Below are 15,594 nucleotides of genomic sequence, written 5' to 3' on the forward strand. Positions count from 1 at the left end.
ATGAAGACAACCTAACGAATCCGTGGGCCCTGAACGTCAGCAGGGGACCGTTTGAGCTGGTGGAGGCTCTTTAATTGTGTGGGGCATGTGCAGCTGGAGTGATGTGGGACCCCCAACATGTCTAGATACGACTCTGACAGGTGACATCTCCATAAGCATCCTGTCTGATCACCTGCATCCATTCATGTGCATTGAGCATTCTGACGAACTTGGGCAATTCCAGCAGGACAATGCGACACCCCACACGTCCAGAATTGCTGCACAGTGGCTCCAGGCACATTCTTTAGAGTTTAAACACTTCCATTGCCCACCAAACTCCCCAGATATGAATATTAATGAGCATATCTGGGATGCCTTGCCACATTCCATTCATAAGAGATCTCCAGCCCCTCATACTATTACGGATTTATGGACAGCCCTGCAGGTTTGACGGTGCCAGTTCCCTCCAGCACTACTTCAGACATTTGACAAGTCCTCGCAAGGTCGCGTTGCGGCACTGCTGCGTGTCGCGGGGGCCCTACACGGTATTAGGCAGGTGTTCCAGTTTCTTTTGCTCTTCAGTGTATAATGTGAGGGGTGTTTCTAGATTTCTTTGCCGTTAGTCAGATGTGTATAAGAACTGCTAACGTTTTTGTTTCTATAATGATTTGCTTCTTTTGTGTTGTATGTTTGTAGTCAATAGTAAGGCTCTTTGTTTTGTAGGAATCTTTCAGCATGGGAGAAACGCAGGAGGCTGACCCTGGCAGCTAAGGAGGGGTCGGTGGCGGAGCTGCGGGCACTGCTGGCGGGAGGAGCGGCCTTGGAGGTGAGGGACGGCAGCGGGAAGACTGCCCTCCACTGGGCAGCGAAGCAGGGACACCTGGAGGCGGTGAGGTGTCTAGTGGGGGGTGGCGCGCAGGTGGGCGCTAGGGACCACAGGCAGCAGACGCCTCTGCACGCGGCTGCAGGGGGCGGGCACACGGCCGTGGTGCGACTGCTGGTGGAGGCCTCGGCGGACCCCGACGCCAGGGACCAGCGGGGCAGCACTCCGCTGCACCTGGCTGCGAGGTGGGGCCACGCAGAGCCGGCGGCTGCGCTGTTGGCGGCAGGGGCCGACAGGCTGGCCAGGGACGATGTGGGGGACACCCCACTGGACGAGGCCCGGCTGTACAGCCACCAGCAGCTCGTGCAGCTGCTGACGTGAAGACCGGACTCCTACCGAGGAACGCGGAGTTGAGCAAAACTTTGCTATGTGACTTTCCATTATTTTGAAAATAAACAGTAGGAAATATCAACTGAAATATCTCTTCATTACCTGTTAACTCAAGTCCTGTGCCTTCGTTTCTCCTAGCACATAAAATGTTGACAACTTAATGAAATGCAGCCGGATGCTGATTTGACAGCTTCCATATTTCAAAAGGTGAGCAGAAAAATGCTTTCAGAGTACACTCAGCGAAATATCAGCGTTCTGTGCAGATTTCTCATAGTTGCGGTTCTGTAAATTGTTTGAACAAATCCTGTACATTATTTGATTTCTCAAAACTACTTGGTTGGACCTTGTATGCTGCTATGTCAAGCAAGTGTGAACTGCACCATGCCCAAACATTACAGCCACCTGTTTAATAGCTCGTTTGTCCATCTTTGGAATGAAATACATCACTCATTCTGCACATCAGGGATCCGTCAGTCGGTAAGTTTACGGAGGTGTGTGGCGTTAGATGTCTACGAACAAGTCGTGTAATTTGCATAAATAACAGGCTGCCAATTTGCGTACCTATAGCGACTCAGATAGGTGGCACAGAGGATTTACTTCAGGCGAATTTGATCGCCAAGACACAAAGTGAGTTAACTGTAATGCTCTTCAAACCTCTGTACCATCGTTCTGACTCTGAGGCGGACAGTTCTACCACTGAAAGATGACATCACCATTAGGGAAGAGTTCGAGCATAAAGGGATGCAGGTGGTTGCAGGCTGTCAGCGTGTCTTCAATTACTACCACAGGTACCGTGCAAGTGCAGGAGAATGTCTCCCATAGCATAATACTGGTCCCACCAGCTGCCGTTCACCTCGATGACAGTATTTGTGGAGATGACCATCGACCTAGTAGCAAAAATGTGATTCACCCAAAGCGCTGACACATTTCCTTCGGTTGAAACTGAATCCCGACGGTCCCTTGTCCGGTGCAATCGTAACTGGTGATGTCGTTCGGTCAACATGTGAACACGTACGGTCGGTCTGCTGCGGAGCTCCGTGTTCGACAGTGTACGACGAACGGTGCGCTCCAAAACACTTGTACATGCGCCAGTATTTTGGTCTTTTGGCAGAGATGCCACAATTCCACATCATCACTGTCTATCCTCTGAACTCTACGTTCTGTGAAGAGACATTGAGATCCAACCATTTAGCAGCTAGTGTTAGTTTCATTGATCTTCTACCTCTTTCCGTAGATGCTCATGATAGAAGCATGTCAACATTTGACCAGCTTCAGTATTTTTCGAGATACTCGTTCACAGGCTCTGCGTGTTAATAATCTCCTCTTTGTCAAAGTCGCTTACCTGAATGTATTTCGGCGTTTGCAGCCCATATGCTTGCTAGGTGATTCCCCATTTCTATATGATCCGATTACATCCTTTTTTTTTTACTGCGTCAGGTGCCCACAGCGTCAAAGCGTGGCATCCGATGTCACGGTGGCCAGTGGTTATAATCTTTTGCCTTTCCAGTGTAAGCTATGTAGCTAGAATATTTCTTCAGTTCAGTGCAGTGCAGTAGCAGTTCATGTGTTTAATTGTAATGCGACATTGGTGGCAATATTCATTCCACATGATGGGCCTATCATCTGGTACTATGTTAGCAGTTAATGTTGAACTAAAGGGAATCGAAGAACCCCATCAAATGATTTCTTTCCCACATGAACACAGCTATACTTCTGATGGTATAAAACTTGTTAACTTGAGGCAGGTAACATCAAACTTGGCTCTCACCTTGCAGGATACTGCAGGAAGTCTTGCTGCTTTCCAGATTTTGCACAATCTTAAGTGCCTTTCCCTCAGCCCAGTGTCACTTAGGCAGAGCGCCTACAGGGGTCGCCACTTGGCAACTCTGGCTCGACAGGTACCATTTCTGACACTGCTCTCACTGCCCAGATGGCTCGAATGAACAATACAGCTGATGGGGCTATGTTAGGAATTTGTGCAAACATTTGAATCACAAAACTATGTACATCACACATGTGCTACTCTGCTTCCAAAAGAATGAAAAGCAACAGTGATCACAATATCTCATAATATTTCTCCAAACTGTAGACATAAAGAACTTTGCAATTTACTAAAATAGTTAATAAATCAATACAATCAAGTCTGTTGTTGATGGTAGATTGCCACTGACTACTGAGTAGCAATTTTGAAATAATGGTAACATAACATACTCTGTTTAATAGTAGGAAAATTTAGCTGCTGAATTTTGACATAAAGACCAACTATGGAATTTCTGCTGAAGATATACTTTCCTTTTCACTGTAAAAGACCTGAAGTTACCAAAAGTAGCAATACAGTCATAAATGAAAGACAGCACATTCTACAAGTAAAAGTACTATCCTCATAATATTGTCATCAATACTTTTTGCTATTGAATTACAATTGTCCAATGAATTGAAGTTGCACTTGAAGCGATAGTTGAGAAATCAACTGTGAATGCAACAATATAACAAAACATATTTCACATTGCTGTACACAAAATGGGACCCATTTCAGGTAGACTCAAGTAGGTAAAGTGGCAAGGAATATCATAAAAGTACAAGACATAAAATTCTCTATTTTGGCTCATGGTTAAGTTAAATAATTCTAATTTACAAGTGACTTGCTATTAAGTCAATTAATTGAAATGTAGACGTTTTTATTGATTGAAATTATACAGTTTCCTAATTTTTGTTGAGAGTGGAAGTGGATAGTGTTGTGAGTGGAAGTGGATAGTGTGGTGAGTTTTCTGAATCAATGCAGGTAACCAGTGCTGCATACCCCTGTAGAGTAAGTTCCTTCATATAGTAAGTTATCAACAACAGTTTCAAACTTTGATGAGAAGTTTTCATTTAAAACATATTTCAAAGTTGTTTTGTTGTGTATGAGTCAGATTTAATATGTCCATTGTGGGCTTGGTATGTCATTGGAACAGCATTGAGTACTTAAAGCTTCACCTGATTTGCATTCTCAACCCTGAAAGAAACCAACAGACCAGGCCACCAATATAAATGTGTCATACTTTGACCTAATCATTGAATACCTCAAAAAGAAAGACTTTCTCCAGGTCAGCCATCTAGGATTTTGAAAATGTCAAACCTGTGCAATCCAGCTCTCACTTTTTCTTACATGACACTGGAAATCCTTTAGTCAAGGGAATCAAGTAGCTGCTGTGCTTAATAAATTCGAAAATGACAAGACGTTCCCACAGTGACTTTTATTAACAAAAGTACGATCATAAGAGATTTAAAGTGAGACTGATGTTTCCGTGGTAGGAAAGAACCATCTTACCTCGAATGCCGAGTCACTGGCAGAAGTAGCAGTAACCTCAGGGGTACTCCATAGAAGTGTGTTTGACCCTTTGTTTTCATATTGTATATTAATGACTTGATAGACAGTATCGGTAATAATATCAGAGTTTTTCTAGATGAGACACTTCTCTGTAATGAGGTGCTATATGATAAAAAAAAAAGATTTAAAAATGATGCAAAGGTTGGTATTCGGTTTAAATGTTCATAATTATAAGACTGTGCACTTCACAAAATTCCAAAACATACTACCCTACGATTTCTATTTCAGTGAGTCAAAACTGGAATCAATTCATACCTAAGTGTAACTGTTTATGGGAATATGATATGGATTAAGTATGATCATATAGTCTCAGTGGCAGTTAAAGTAGGTGGCAGATTCGTGTACATTGGCAGGATACCAGGGAAAAACTTATGAAAGAATTATTTTGTATTTTTTCAAATATTGTTCCAGTGTGTTACACCCATACCATACAGAACTAAGAGTAGATATTAAAGGTACTGATAGAATCACAGCACAAATGATCAAACATTTGCTTGACCCATAAGAGAACTTCAAAAAATGCTGAAAAAGCTCATCTGGAAATGCTTGAATATAGACAATTGTCCTGTGAAAATACAATTATCCTTCCCAGTACTGAGGGAACTTTGTGCCGACCTTTTGAAAAATATTGAAATCTAGTCAGTTACATCATATTTTAAAGCTGACAAATTCTTAAATTGTTTCTTAGAGGTATTTAATGAATCATTTCCTCGTAAATATCAGCAAAAGAAAGTAAATGGTAAACTCTAATGGATTACAACAGGAATAAAAATTTCTAGTCCCAGAGAGAGAGAGCTCCACAATGAGTTAAAATCAAACATAAATCCGGATTTTGTTGCTTATGTCAAACAGTATAAAACTGTATGTAGGAAAGTTGTAGTGGCAGCTAAAAAAATGGCAAATAATAAATTCATACAAGAACACAGAAATAAAACAAAAGCAGTGTGGTAAGTTGTTCAGTCTGAATTAGGAGCCAAAGTAAGAATTCATGAGATTTTGAAAATTATATATGAAAATGAAATTATAGTAAACCCTGTTCAGATGTCAAGTTGTTTCAATGAATTCTTGCTAAATGTAGTAAGATTGGATGTAGATACGACATTCTATCAGGGCATCACAAATTTGGAAAACAGCCAGAACACATTTTTTAAACAATTTGAAAAAATCAGCCAAAGGGATGTGGAAAAGGAAATATTGTCTCTAAAAAACAAAACCTCACATGGGTCGGATGAAAGAACATCTGTAATCAAGTGTGTGTATGATATTATTTCTCAACCACTGTCAATTATTATAAATCAATCTTTTGAACAGGGATGCTTTCCAAATCTTTTGAAATATGCTGAGATCAAACCTCTATTCAAGAAAGGATTTACAGAAAATGTGGGGAATTACTGCCCTATCTCTCTCTTGCTGGTCTTTGAAAAGATTGCAGCAAAACAAATTAATAAATTTCTTACTGTAAATGAGATAATTTTTAAAACCCACTTCAGATTCCAACAGGGTAGAAACACTGTGAATGCTATGAATGAGTTTATCCAAAAAAAAAAAAAAAAAAAAAAAAAAAATGCTCCACATTAGTTAAAGGTACAAAGGTCACAGGAATATTCTGTGATCTAACTAAAGCTTTCGATTCCGTGAACCATGCATTACTCCTCTACAAATTACAGATGTGTGGAATCAGGGACACTGCTTTAAATGGGTTTAGCTCTTACCTGTCTGGTAGGAAACAAAGAGTAATTTTAACTTAAAATGGAACCAATCATTCCTCAGACTGGAAAACAGTTCCCCAAGGAGTCCCACAAAGTTCGATATTGGGTCCCTATCTGTTTCTTTTTTACGTAAATGACCTACCACTTGCTATTGATGTTCATTCAGTTTTATTTGCTGACGATTCATCAGTTCTAATTGAAAATGAGGTATCTGAAAATAGTTCAGAAAGAGCCAACAATACTTTAGAAAAACTCGAATCTTGGTTCTATCAAAATGGACTAAAACTAAATGTAACTAAAACCAAAATGATTGCAATTTGAATCTAAATCAGTAGAAAGGACTGAAATAAAGATAACTTGTAATGATCAGGATATCACAGAAGCAAACCACATGAAGTTCTTAGGCCTAAATCTTTACAAAAATTTAATTTGGAAGGTACACATAGATTACTTAGCTAATAAACTGAGCAACCTACCATTTGTAATGTGTGTTTTGTCAGGTGCCACAAACATGGATACCAGGAACATAGTTATCACTGCTACTTTGAGTCAGTTATTCGTTATGACATAATCTTCTGGGGAAATTCAGCAAATGTCACTAGGCTCCTAGTATTACAAAAGAAAGTAATTAGAAGCGTGTGTTGCGAAGGAATGGGAATACTGTCGACCACTGTTATAAAATTTAAAAATACTGTCTATCCCCTCACTTTACATGTATGAGATGGTGATGTTCCTATATAAAAATCAAGATAAACTAAACACTTTCCGTTTTGACCACAACTACAGCACTCGCCACAGAGAGAGTTACAAAACACAGCCTTCCGAAATGCCTTCACAAAAGAAGACGAAGGAAATATTCCAGAATTCGAATCGAGAACAGCTGCCAACACGAGTAACGTAGAAGTAAATCACTTAATAAAAGCAAGTCTTCTGGTCCAGACTGTATATCAATTAGGTTGTTTTCAGTGTATGCCGATGCATTAGCTCCATGCTTGACAATCATATACAACCGTTCGCTCGACGAAAGATCTCTACTCAAAGACTGGGAAGTTGCACAGGTCACACCAGTATTCAAGAAAATCCGGATCATTAACGTCGATATGCAGCAGTATTTTGGAACATATACTGTGTTCGAACATTATGAATTACCTTGAAGAAAATGGTCTATTGACATACAGTCAACAACGATTTGGAAAATATCGTTCTTGTGAAACACAACTAGCTCTTTACTCACACGACGTTTGGTAAAATTCACTTCTATGCATGGTGTTATATGAGGCTGATTTTAATACAATGATTGTGTGTGTATGTTTGACCGCTGTGCAGGTGAGCGATGTGGGAGTGATAAAAGATTAGAATTAATTTGTTGCGGATGTGAGTGTAGCTCAATTAAGAGCGATATAATTTAAATTGTTAAATATAATATTTAATATGTGATGGTTAGCTGTGGTGATTGGGTTGAGGTTTAAGTAGAGGGTGGTGTGTTTGGGGGAGGACCTTATTGGGTCTGATCTAAATTTGATCACTCTTTCAAGGACGATATTTTTATTTAATTGAAAGGGGAAAAAAATATTTTTTCTCTGTCTTTGTAGGTTCTCTATAGACGAGAAGGGATTTAGTGATTTTATTAAAAGAAAAATTGTAAATTAAATTTAGAAGGTCTTAGAAAGAAGAGATTGTTATTGATTTATTAAAAGAAAAATTATAAATTAAATGTAGAAGGTCTTACAAAGAAGAGATTGTTATTGAGTACTGAATATATAAATTTTTATATTTACTTCTAGTTAGTCATAGGTCTATGTCACACTAAAGTACTAGGACTGTGCTTAATATGGACGAGTATGAGATGAATTTTATAATATTATATTAAAAATATTTTTGGTCTTCTAATATGCGAGTATGTAGATATCTGTAGAAAAGGGGGGTAGGCTCCGATCAGAAAGACTGACGCAATTCTGCCAGTGGAAAAACGCTCTCCAATCAACTGAATTGTTATGAGAGCGAATGGGTTGACTGAAGGTGCACTGATGTAAAATGGTCATTTTGTACCACATAGGAAAACGAATTCTATCTTTATTAGAAGGACAAGGTGTACATGGGAATATTGTCATCATTGGTATGTGTTTAAGTACTGTATATAATATTAAATGCACTATCCTCAGTGAGAGGGGTGTGTATGTCGGTGAAAGTATTTTACTTATTTGACTAGATGTATGCGTAATTTATTATGTTTAATTGTTCAACCAATATGACTATCTGTGCAAAAAGGAATTATTATGTTCTAATGAGCTGGGTTGTATGTGGGGGCGTAAATGATTGTACTAAATTATTATAAGAGAGTGGGTGGCATATAAGTAGAACAAGTTCTGTGAAAGCGTGTGTCGAATGAGTGAGCTAGTGGATGACACGACTCATCTACGTCGGTATCATTAGGACCTGTAAATGAATGTCGTATAATTGGGGCCATGGTAATAATATTTAATTCAAGTTGGAGGTGGTAAATATGGACAAGGCTTTGAATATTGGTGTGAGTGTGATATGTGCTTGATGGTCTGTTTAAAAGTTGCAATCTTTAATTGGGTTTGGTACTTCGGGGTGTGTGTAAAATTAATTTTACTCTTGAAAGTGCGAGAAAGATGAGTTGATGGGTGTTTAGATAGAGACTACGTTTGTAATTCGAAAAGAGGGGATGAGAATGGTAAATTTATTGATGGACATGGTTTGTGGGGTGATATATGAGCGTCAAGATAGGGTTGAGGACGTTTCCGTTTGTTGATGGTGGGAGGAGTAAATTAGCTCTTATTTTTTAAAAAATGTTGTAAAGTAATAATAATACTGAGAAGGTTTTAGATAGCTGGTCACGCGACAAGGCGAGGGCAGCGATGTGTAGTTATGTTTAGTTAAAGGGCCGTGTAATGTCGTGTCAGGAGCAATGCGCAGTGTGCTACAGGGTCATCCTATGATGTGTCTAGCGTATGGAGGCTGCGCTTTGGAATTACGATAGGTTGATATAAAGTAGACGTTCACTCGCGTTCGGTGGTCGCGGCTCGGGGTTGTGGCGGATCGTGGTCCTGCACGGACGTATGTGTCTGCTTTGACCGTTGACGACCGCGCCAACTCACGCTTGCGGAAGCCGAGCAGGGGCTGTGCGAGGTCTGAAATGAGGCGGATGGGTGACTTCACGATCCTGTGGACAGGGTGCGGAGTGGGGGGTACCTGCGCACGTGTGCTGAGTTATTTTGGCAGCGGATCTGGAAGCTCGGCTATGCGTTATTTGGCTAGTTTACGAGTACTGAGCGTGTCTACACATCTGTGTGATGTATTATTTAGTAGCAGTTTGCTGTAGTGTGTACTGGAATTACGATTGAGTGCGTGTCCGTAGGCTGTGAGACGTGGCCTAGGGTAAATGTGGTTGGGTGTTTTCTGATAGTGTGATAGATGTACCGTATGGTTAAATAAGTTGTTTGAAAAAATAAATAGTGTTATCAGTCATTACAGGCCCATGCAGCGCAGATCAGAATGATCGGTTTTCCGTGACGGCAGTAAGTTTTTCGCAGTGGCGTTATTCGTGTGTGTCGACGAGCTATGCACTATTCTGACAATACACGTGAAGGCAGGTGCAGACCTGAGACGGCGGCGGTATACATGAGAAGAACAATGCAGCTTTCACATGTGTCGGCTGTCACGAGCGCTCGGAAGCTGAACTTGGCTGGAGACTCTGGAACCCCCTCCCCCGCCGACCGCACGCGCGCGCCGCCTGCCTTGGAGCGTAATCTAAGGCGCTTAGGCGATATCAATTTCTCCGGTGATAGGCGCGAATGCGACTGTGTTAAGGTCATGTTTGGGGGAGACCGAGCAGAGACTTTATGGCTGGTTTGGCAGCTGGGAGGTGGTTGGGGGCGCCTGTTGCACTGTGCTGTGCTTTATTTGGAGAGTTTAAGAGTACAGAGCTCGTCTGCCGATATTGTGTACTGCATTATTTAAGAGCAGTTTGCTATTGTGTGGTGAAATTAGGAGTTGTTTACGTCTTTGTGGCCTGTGTCAGATGACCACAGTCAGATCAGTGCGAGTGTTTTGTGACAAATATACTCCACGACTAAATAAAAGGGGCTCCAAATAAATAGAGTTCAGTCCTTCATTACTTCCCCGAGCAGCACAGCGCAGTCTGAGCGGTTTTTACGCAAAAACTGCAATCTGGTCAGACTGTGAGTGGGTAGACCAATAACTGGACAAATTTATCTCTAGAGGAGTTACAGCCCCGGACTGGAATGAATATCTTGATGGGTGTGGTTGTGTTGCCAGTGTAGTGCACTACTCGAGTTCAGAACCTGCCTTATGTCAGACTTACGCATCGAAACCTATGAGATGCAAAAGTCTCAAAAAGATATGTCCCAAATAAATAAAGTACACTGCTTCCATCAGCCTATGCACTGAATTATTTCCCATAATTAGGATTTGTTTGGCTATTTGGACGTAAATGTTTTGCATTATTTACGAGTGTTTCGCATATCTGTAGGCTGGGCTGTGCATTATTTTTAGCTGTTTACAATTAGCAAGCGTGTGTCTAGAGCATTATAAATATGTAGGAATGTTTTGCAGGTCTGTATGATGTGGGATATGTCGGTGTCATACATATACTCCATTCCTAAATAAATTCGCTTCTCCATCCGTGAACCTAGTACAGGGTGAGTCCTTTTAGCCGGCCGCGGTGGCCGTGCGGTTCTGGCGCTGCAGTCTGGAACCGCGGGACTGCTACGGTCGCAGGTTCGAATCCTGCCTCGGGCATGGGTGTGTGTGATGTCCTTAGGTTAGTTAGGTTTAAGTAGTTCTAAGTTCTAGGGGACTTATGACCTCAGATGTTGAGTCCCATAGTGTTCAGAGCCATTTGAACCATTTGAGTCCTTTTACCAGAAACGTGTAGGAAGAGGTTGAGTGCTGGTGGCTGAGTTTGAAACAATTTTCTTATGTTGGTGGCGGAAGGACAAGTGAGCTCTGTTTACTGGCGGATTTCAAACTTGGCGCTGGTTTCTAGGACAAAGTGGCGGTCGGGTGGCTGGGGTTAGTACAAGTGGCCTTTCTTCAGAACAATTTTCTTAGGTTGGTAGAGAAAGCGGAAGTGACCTTTCTTTACTGCCAGAATTCAAACTCGGTGCTGGTTCCTAGGAAGAGGTGACTGTGTGGTCCTCGAAAAGTAGTTGAAATTGGGTAGTTGAACACGTTTGCATACGTATATGAAATTGTAAATTCAATTATTTAATACAGTGGGGTGGTGAGAGTCAATTAGCGAGCGTTCTCGCGACGACCAAACGTGCTGTTATACAGTCACGTGGTCGACAGGTTCCGTCGTGTCCAGCGACAGGAGGTTTACGTAGCGGCCTCTGGAGCAGAGCCCAGCGCGCGGTGGTCGACGCCCGCCTGCCCCCTGGGGTCTTCGGAGAGAACCCCGCGCGTCAGCCGAACAGGGTAGGCCGCGCGTACCTCAGCCGCACAGGGTAGGCCGCGCGTAAGTCAGCCGCGCTCTGCAGTTCGTCGTGTGAGGATGGCGAAGTCGGTTGGGACACACTTGCATGACCCTAATGCCGGAAATAAAGAGTCCTTTTCCCCACCTTGTCACTTTGCGTAGTACGAGTGACGAGATTTTAATAATGTATGTCCGGGTGCCGATATAGAAATACATGGGCAGATTCGAATGTACAGCAAAAGCAGGTTGCGACTGGCCTATCGACGGGTGTGACGTCAGGGCAGATTCCCCTCTTGAGCAAGCAACTTCGGCGACAAACGTGTTTTGGTGCGTTGCTTGTCCCACAAAGCCACGTGGTGGATCGCGAACCGACCGGCCGATGTTGGCGCCTGTGACGTAAGCGGCGGCTTGCTGGCTGGACCAGCGGCGCGCGTGGGCTGCCGCCGACCGGTGGGGGGTAGGTCCCTCTGCCGGCGAGGGCGTGAACTAAACCGTATGGGCTCTGGAGTTCGTGGTGCGACACACCTGCATGACGGTAATGCCTGAAATGAAGAGTCCTTTTCCCCACCTCGTGACTTAGGTTAGTACAAGTAGCGCGATTTTAATAATAATTTAGCGGCGGAAGCATAAGTGGCCGCAAAAATTCAAACTTGGTGGACGTGGCCCAATCGGCTTTCTTGCCACCATCTTAAATGACGTCACAGCGACGTCCTCGGGTGGCTGAGATACGAACTAACACACAGTTGGACTCCAGACCTCATAGCGAGCACGGTGGATGCTGCTGCGATCTCGAAGATGTGATGTTGGAGAACAAGTGATGATGGTACTGTTTGAAATGAAGACTACAGTCCTTTCCCCACGAATTCACAGGAGGTGGCTTACGTCAGTAAAAGTGCACTTTATTATTATTTGACGCCATTTTCATAGCTTGGGAGTGAAACAATAAGTGACAGCGAAAAATTCAAACTTCCTAGGATGAGGTGCACTTAGGTTAGTGCATATGGCCCAATTGGTTTCTTTTTTTTTTTTTCGTACGTGTGACAGATCATCGTGTAAGGGAATTGGCTTTCTTGTCACAAAAATCGACCATCTTGAATAAATAATAACAAATGCTAATAAATAATAGTAAATGATAATAATAATAAAAAGAAGTACAGTTTTCCAGAGATTATGGCGTGTGAATTTGAACATGGCGGGATTTTCTATGTTAGTGGAGGTAGGCCAATGATAATAAATAATAATAAATAATAATAACTAGCGGAAGAGGCACATAATACAATAAATCCACCTTGCGTCTGACTTGTAACAAGCGGCACTGTGGTCGGCGTCTGTTCACCAGAGGTGCGGCCGTAGTACAAATTCTGGAACTAACCACTCCAGTCTTAACCACTGAGCCTTTCTGAGCTCAACCCTTTGATTCTAAGTACTATTATGGAGCGTTTTAGTAATTACAAAATTACCCCAGATGGTAACAAATCCTCCGCCATCAGTGGCGCAACTAGTCTATCGGATTCTGGGGAGACTAGGCTGAAACGCTATATCCCAAACCAGAGGAAATCGAAGTCTTTTGACCGACTTATGCCCAAGGTCGAAACATTTTTTGGAACTATCAATATTAACTCTCTCTTGACACCAGGAAAACTCTATAAATTAGGAGACACACTAAAAGAACAAAATATCAAAATTTTAGCCCTGCAAGAAACAAGGTTGCCTGATGAGAATACCATGGATTTTGGAAACTACCGATTGTTTAAAAGTAAAACAGACAAAAGAATTCTTAAAAACACTCCGCATCTGGGTGTTGCATTCGCAATTTCGCAAGACATTCTTGGCTCCGTAATCGAAGTAAATCCAGTAAACAACAGACTAATGACAATTTCCATGAAATGTGCAAATAAAATGTACTGTTTAATTAACGCACACATGCCTATCAACCAGGAGAATAAAACAAATCCAGAAAAAGTAAATAAGTCATGGGAAGTGTTAGAGAATACAGTCTCCAAAATTCCTCAAAATCATGTAAAGATTTTAACGGGTGATTTTAATGCACAGTTAGGGAAAGAGAGAAAATTTAGAAAAACGGTCGGTGAATTCCCTGCACATAAATGGACCAATCAAAATGGAAAGAGGCTGGTAGAATTTTGCAGAAATTTCAATCTCAAAATTATGTCACTTCATTTTAAGAAAAAACCTTCAAAACAAAAGACATGGCGATCACCTAACAAGGACATAGGTGAATTCCAAATTGACCATACTGCAATCTCGTATCCACGTCACAAAGAAATTTTAAATGTTCAAGTTCGTAAAGGCGCCAATATTGACTCAGACCATTACTTAACCCGTGTGAAACTAAAGCTAAAACCCCAAAATTTCAACAAAAGGACACCATTAATCCCCAAATTTGACACCAGTAAAATCCAACCATCATTATTAGCAGACGAATTTGACAAAACAAGTGTACAAAATTGGGAACAACTCAAACACAAGATTATCAAAACAGCTCAAGATCAAATTCCTTTACGAAAACACAAGAAACATGCTTGGTGGAATGAAAACTGTGATCATGCAATCAAAGCCAGACAAGAGACATTTAAAGCATGGAATAGCAACAAGACAGAAGACACATATGATACATTCCTGACAACTAGAAAAGACACTTCAAAACTAATTAGACAAACAAAAAGACAATATGAGAATAGTCAACTCTTAGAAATTGAAGAAGATTTTCAGAAATACAATACCAGAAATTTTTATAAAACTTTTAAAACCAAAATAAAGGGGTACCAACCCCAGAATCTTTGCTTCAAGAAGGAAAATGGACAGTTGGCTCTTAACAACCAAGAAAATTGCAAAGAACTTTCTAAATATTTTAAGAATCTTCTAAATTGCCCCAAGCCCACAGAAAGATTTCCACCAAAAATTCCCCAACAATGCAATCCAGTTTCACTTGCACCAAATGAAGAGGAAATCATTAAAGAAATTCATAGGTTGAAAAACAACAAAGCATCTGGTGAAGATGGAATTGTTGCAGAACTTTTAAAGGCAGCTGGTCCAAAAACCGTTAAAGAAATTACTTCAATCATGCAAAACATTTGGCAAACTGAAAAAATTCCTGATGAATGGAAAACCGCCCTGATTCACCCACTTCATAAGAAGGGAGACAAAACTGATGTTAATAATTACAGAGGAATTTCTCTTCTTCCAGTCACATACAAAATCCTCTCTCAATGTCTTCTGAACCGAGCACAACAACAACTTGAATGGAAAATTGGCGAATATCAAGCAGGTTTCAGGCCAAATAGATCTTGCCCAGAACAGATTTTAGTCCTCAAACTAATTCTCAGACATCAAAAAATTTACAATAAAAAACTAGTTTGTACCTTTGTAGATTTTAGAAAGGCTTATGACTCAGTGGATCGTGAATCTCTTTTCCAAATTGTGAAAGAACACGGCCTGGATCCTAAAACCACGGCAATTATCAGAGACACGCTAACTGGTACAAAATCAAAAGTAAAGTTCAGAGGAGAAATTTCAGAATCCTTTGAAATAAAAACAGGCGTGAGGCAAGGTGATGGACTCTCTCCGTTGCTATTTAACTGCGTTCTAGAAAAAGTAATACAAGAGTGGCGCGAACGAAAATTGGAGTTCAAAATTGACCAACCAGTGAAATTAGGACGAACAAATATTCGAATAGACTGTTTGGCCTTTGCAGACGACTTGGTTATTCTAACGCAGGACATCCAAATTGCTCAGAAACAAATAGAAATTCTTAAAGAAACAGCAGAAAGAGTAGGTCTCCAAATCTCATTTGAAAAAACACAGTATATGACTAGCAACAAACTGGCACCCAAACTTTTGGAAA

At 41.2% G+C, this 15,594-nt stretch overlaps 1 protein-coding gene across 1 annotated transcript in view; it reads left to right on the forward strand.

The window, feature by feature from the left end:
* LOC124720173 (ankyrin-3-like) overlaps nt 1-1,227 on the forward strand; it is a 43,960-nt gene extending 42,733 nt beyond the window's left edge. Inside the window, exon 4 of the mRNA XM_047245499.1 lies at nt 703-1,227. Within this exon, the coding sequence (XP_047101455.1) occupies nt 703-1,183 (481 nt within the window). The 3' untranslated portion in view covers nt 1,184-1,227. The remainder of the gene's footprint in view (nt 1-702) is intronic.
* Nucleotides 1,228-15,594: the final 14,367 nt, after the last annotated feature.

The sequence above is a fragment of the Schistocerca piceifrons genome, chromosome 11 (genome assembly GCF_021461385.2).
Source record: "Schistocerca piceifrons isolate TAMUIC-IGC-003096 chromosome 11, iqSchPice1.1, whole genome shotgun sequence".
NCBI lineage: Eukaryota > Metazoa > Arthropoda > Insecta > Orthoptera > Acrididae > Schistocerca > Schistocerca piceifrons.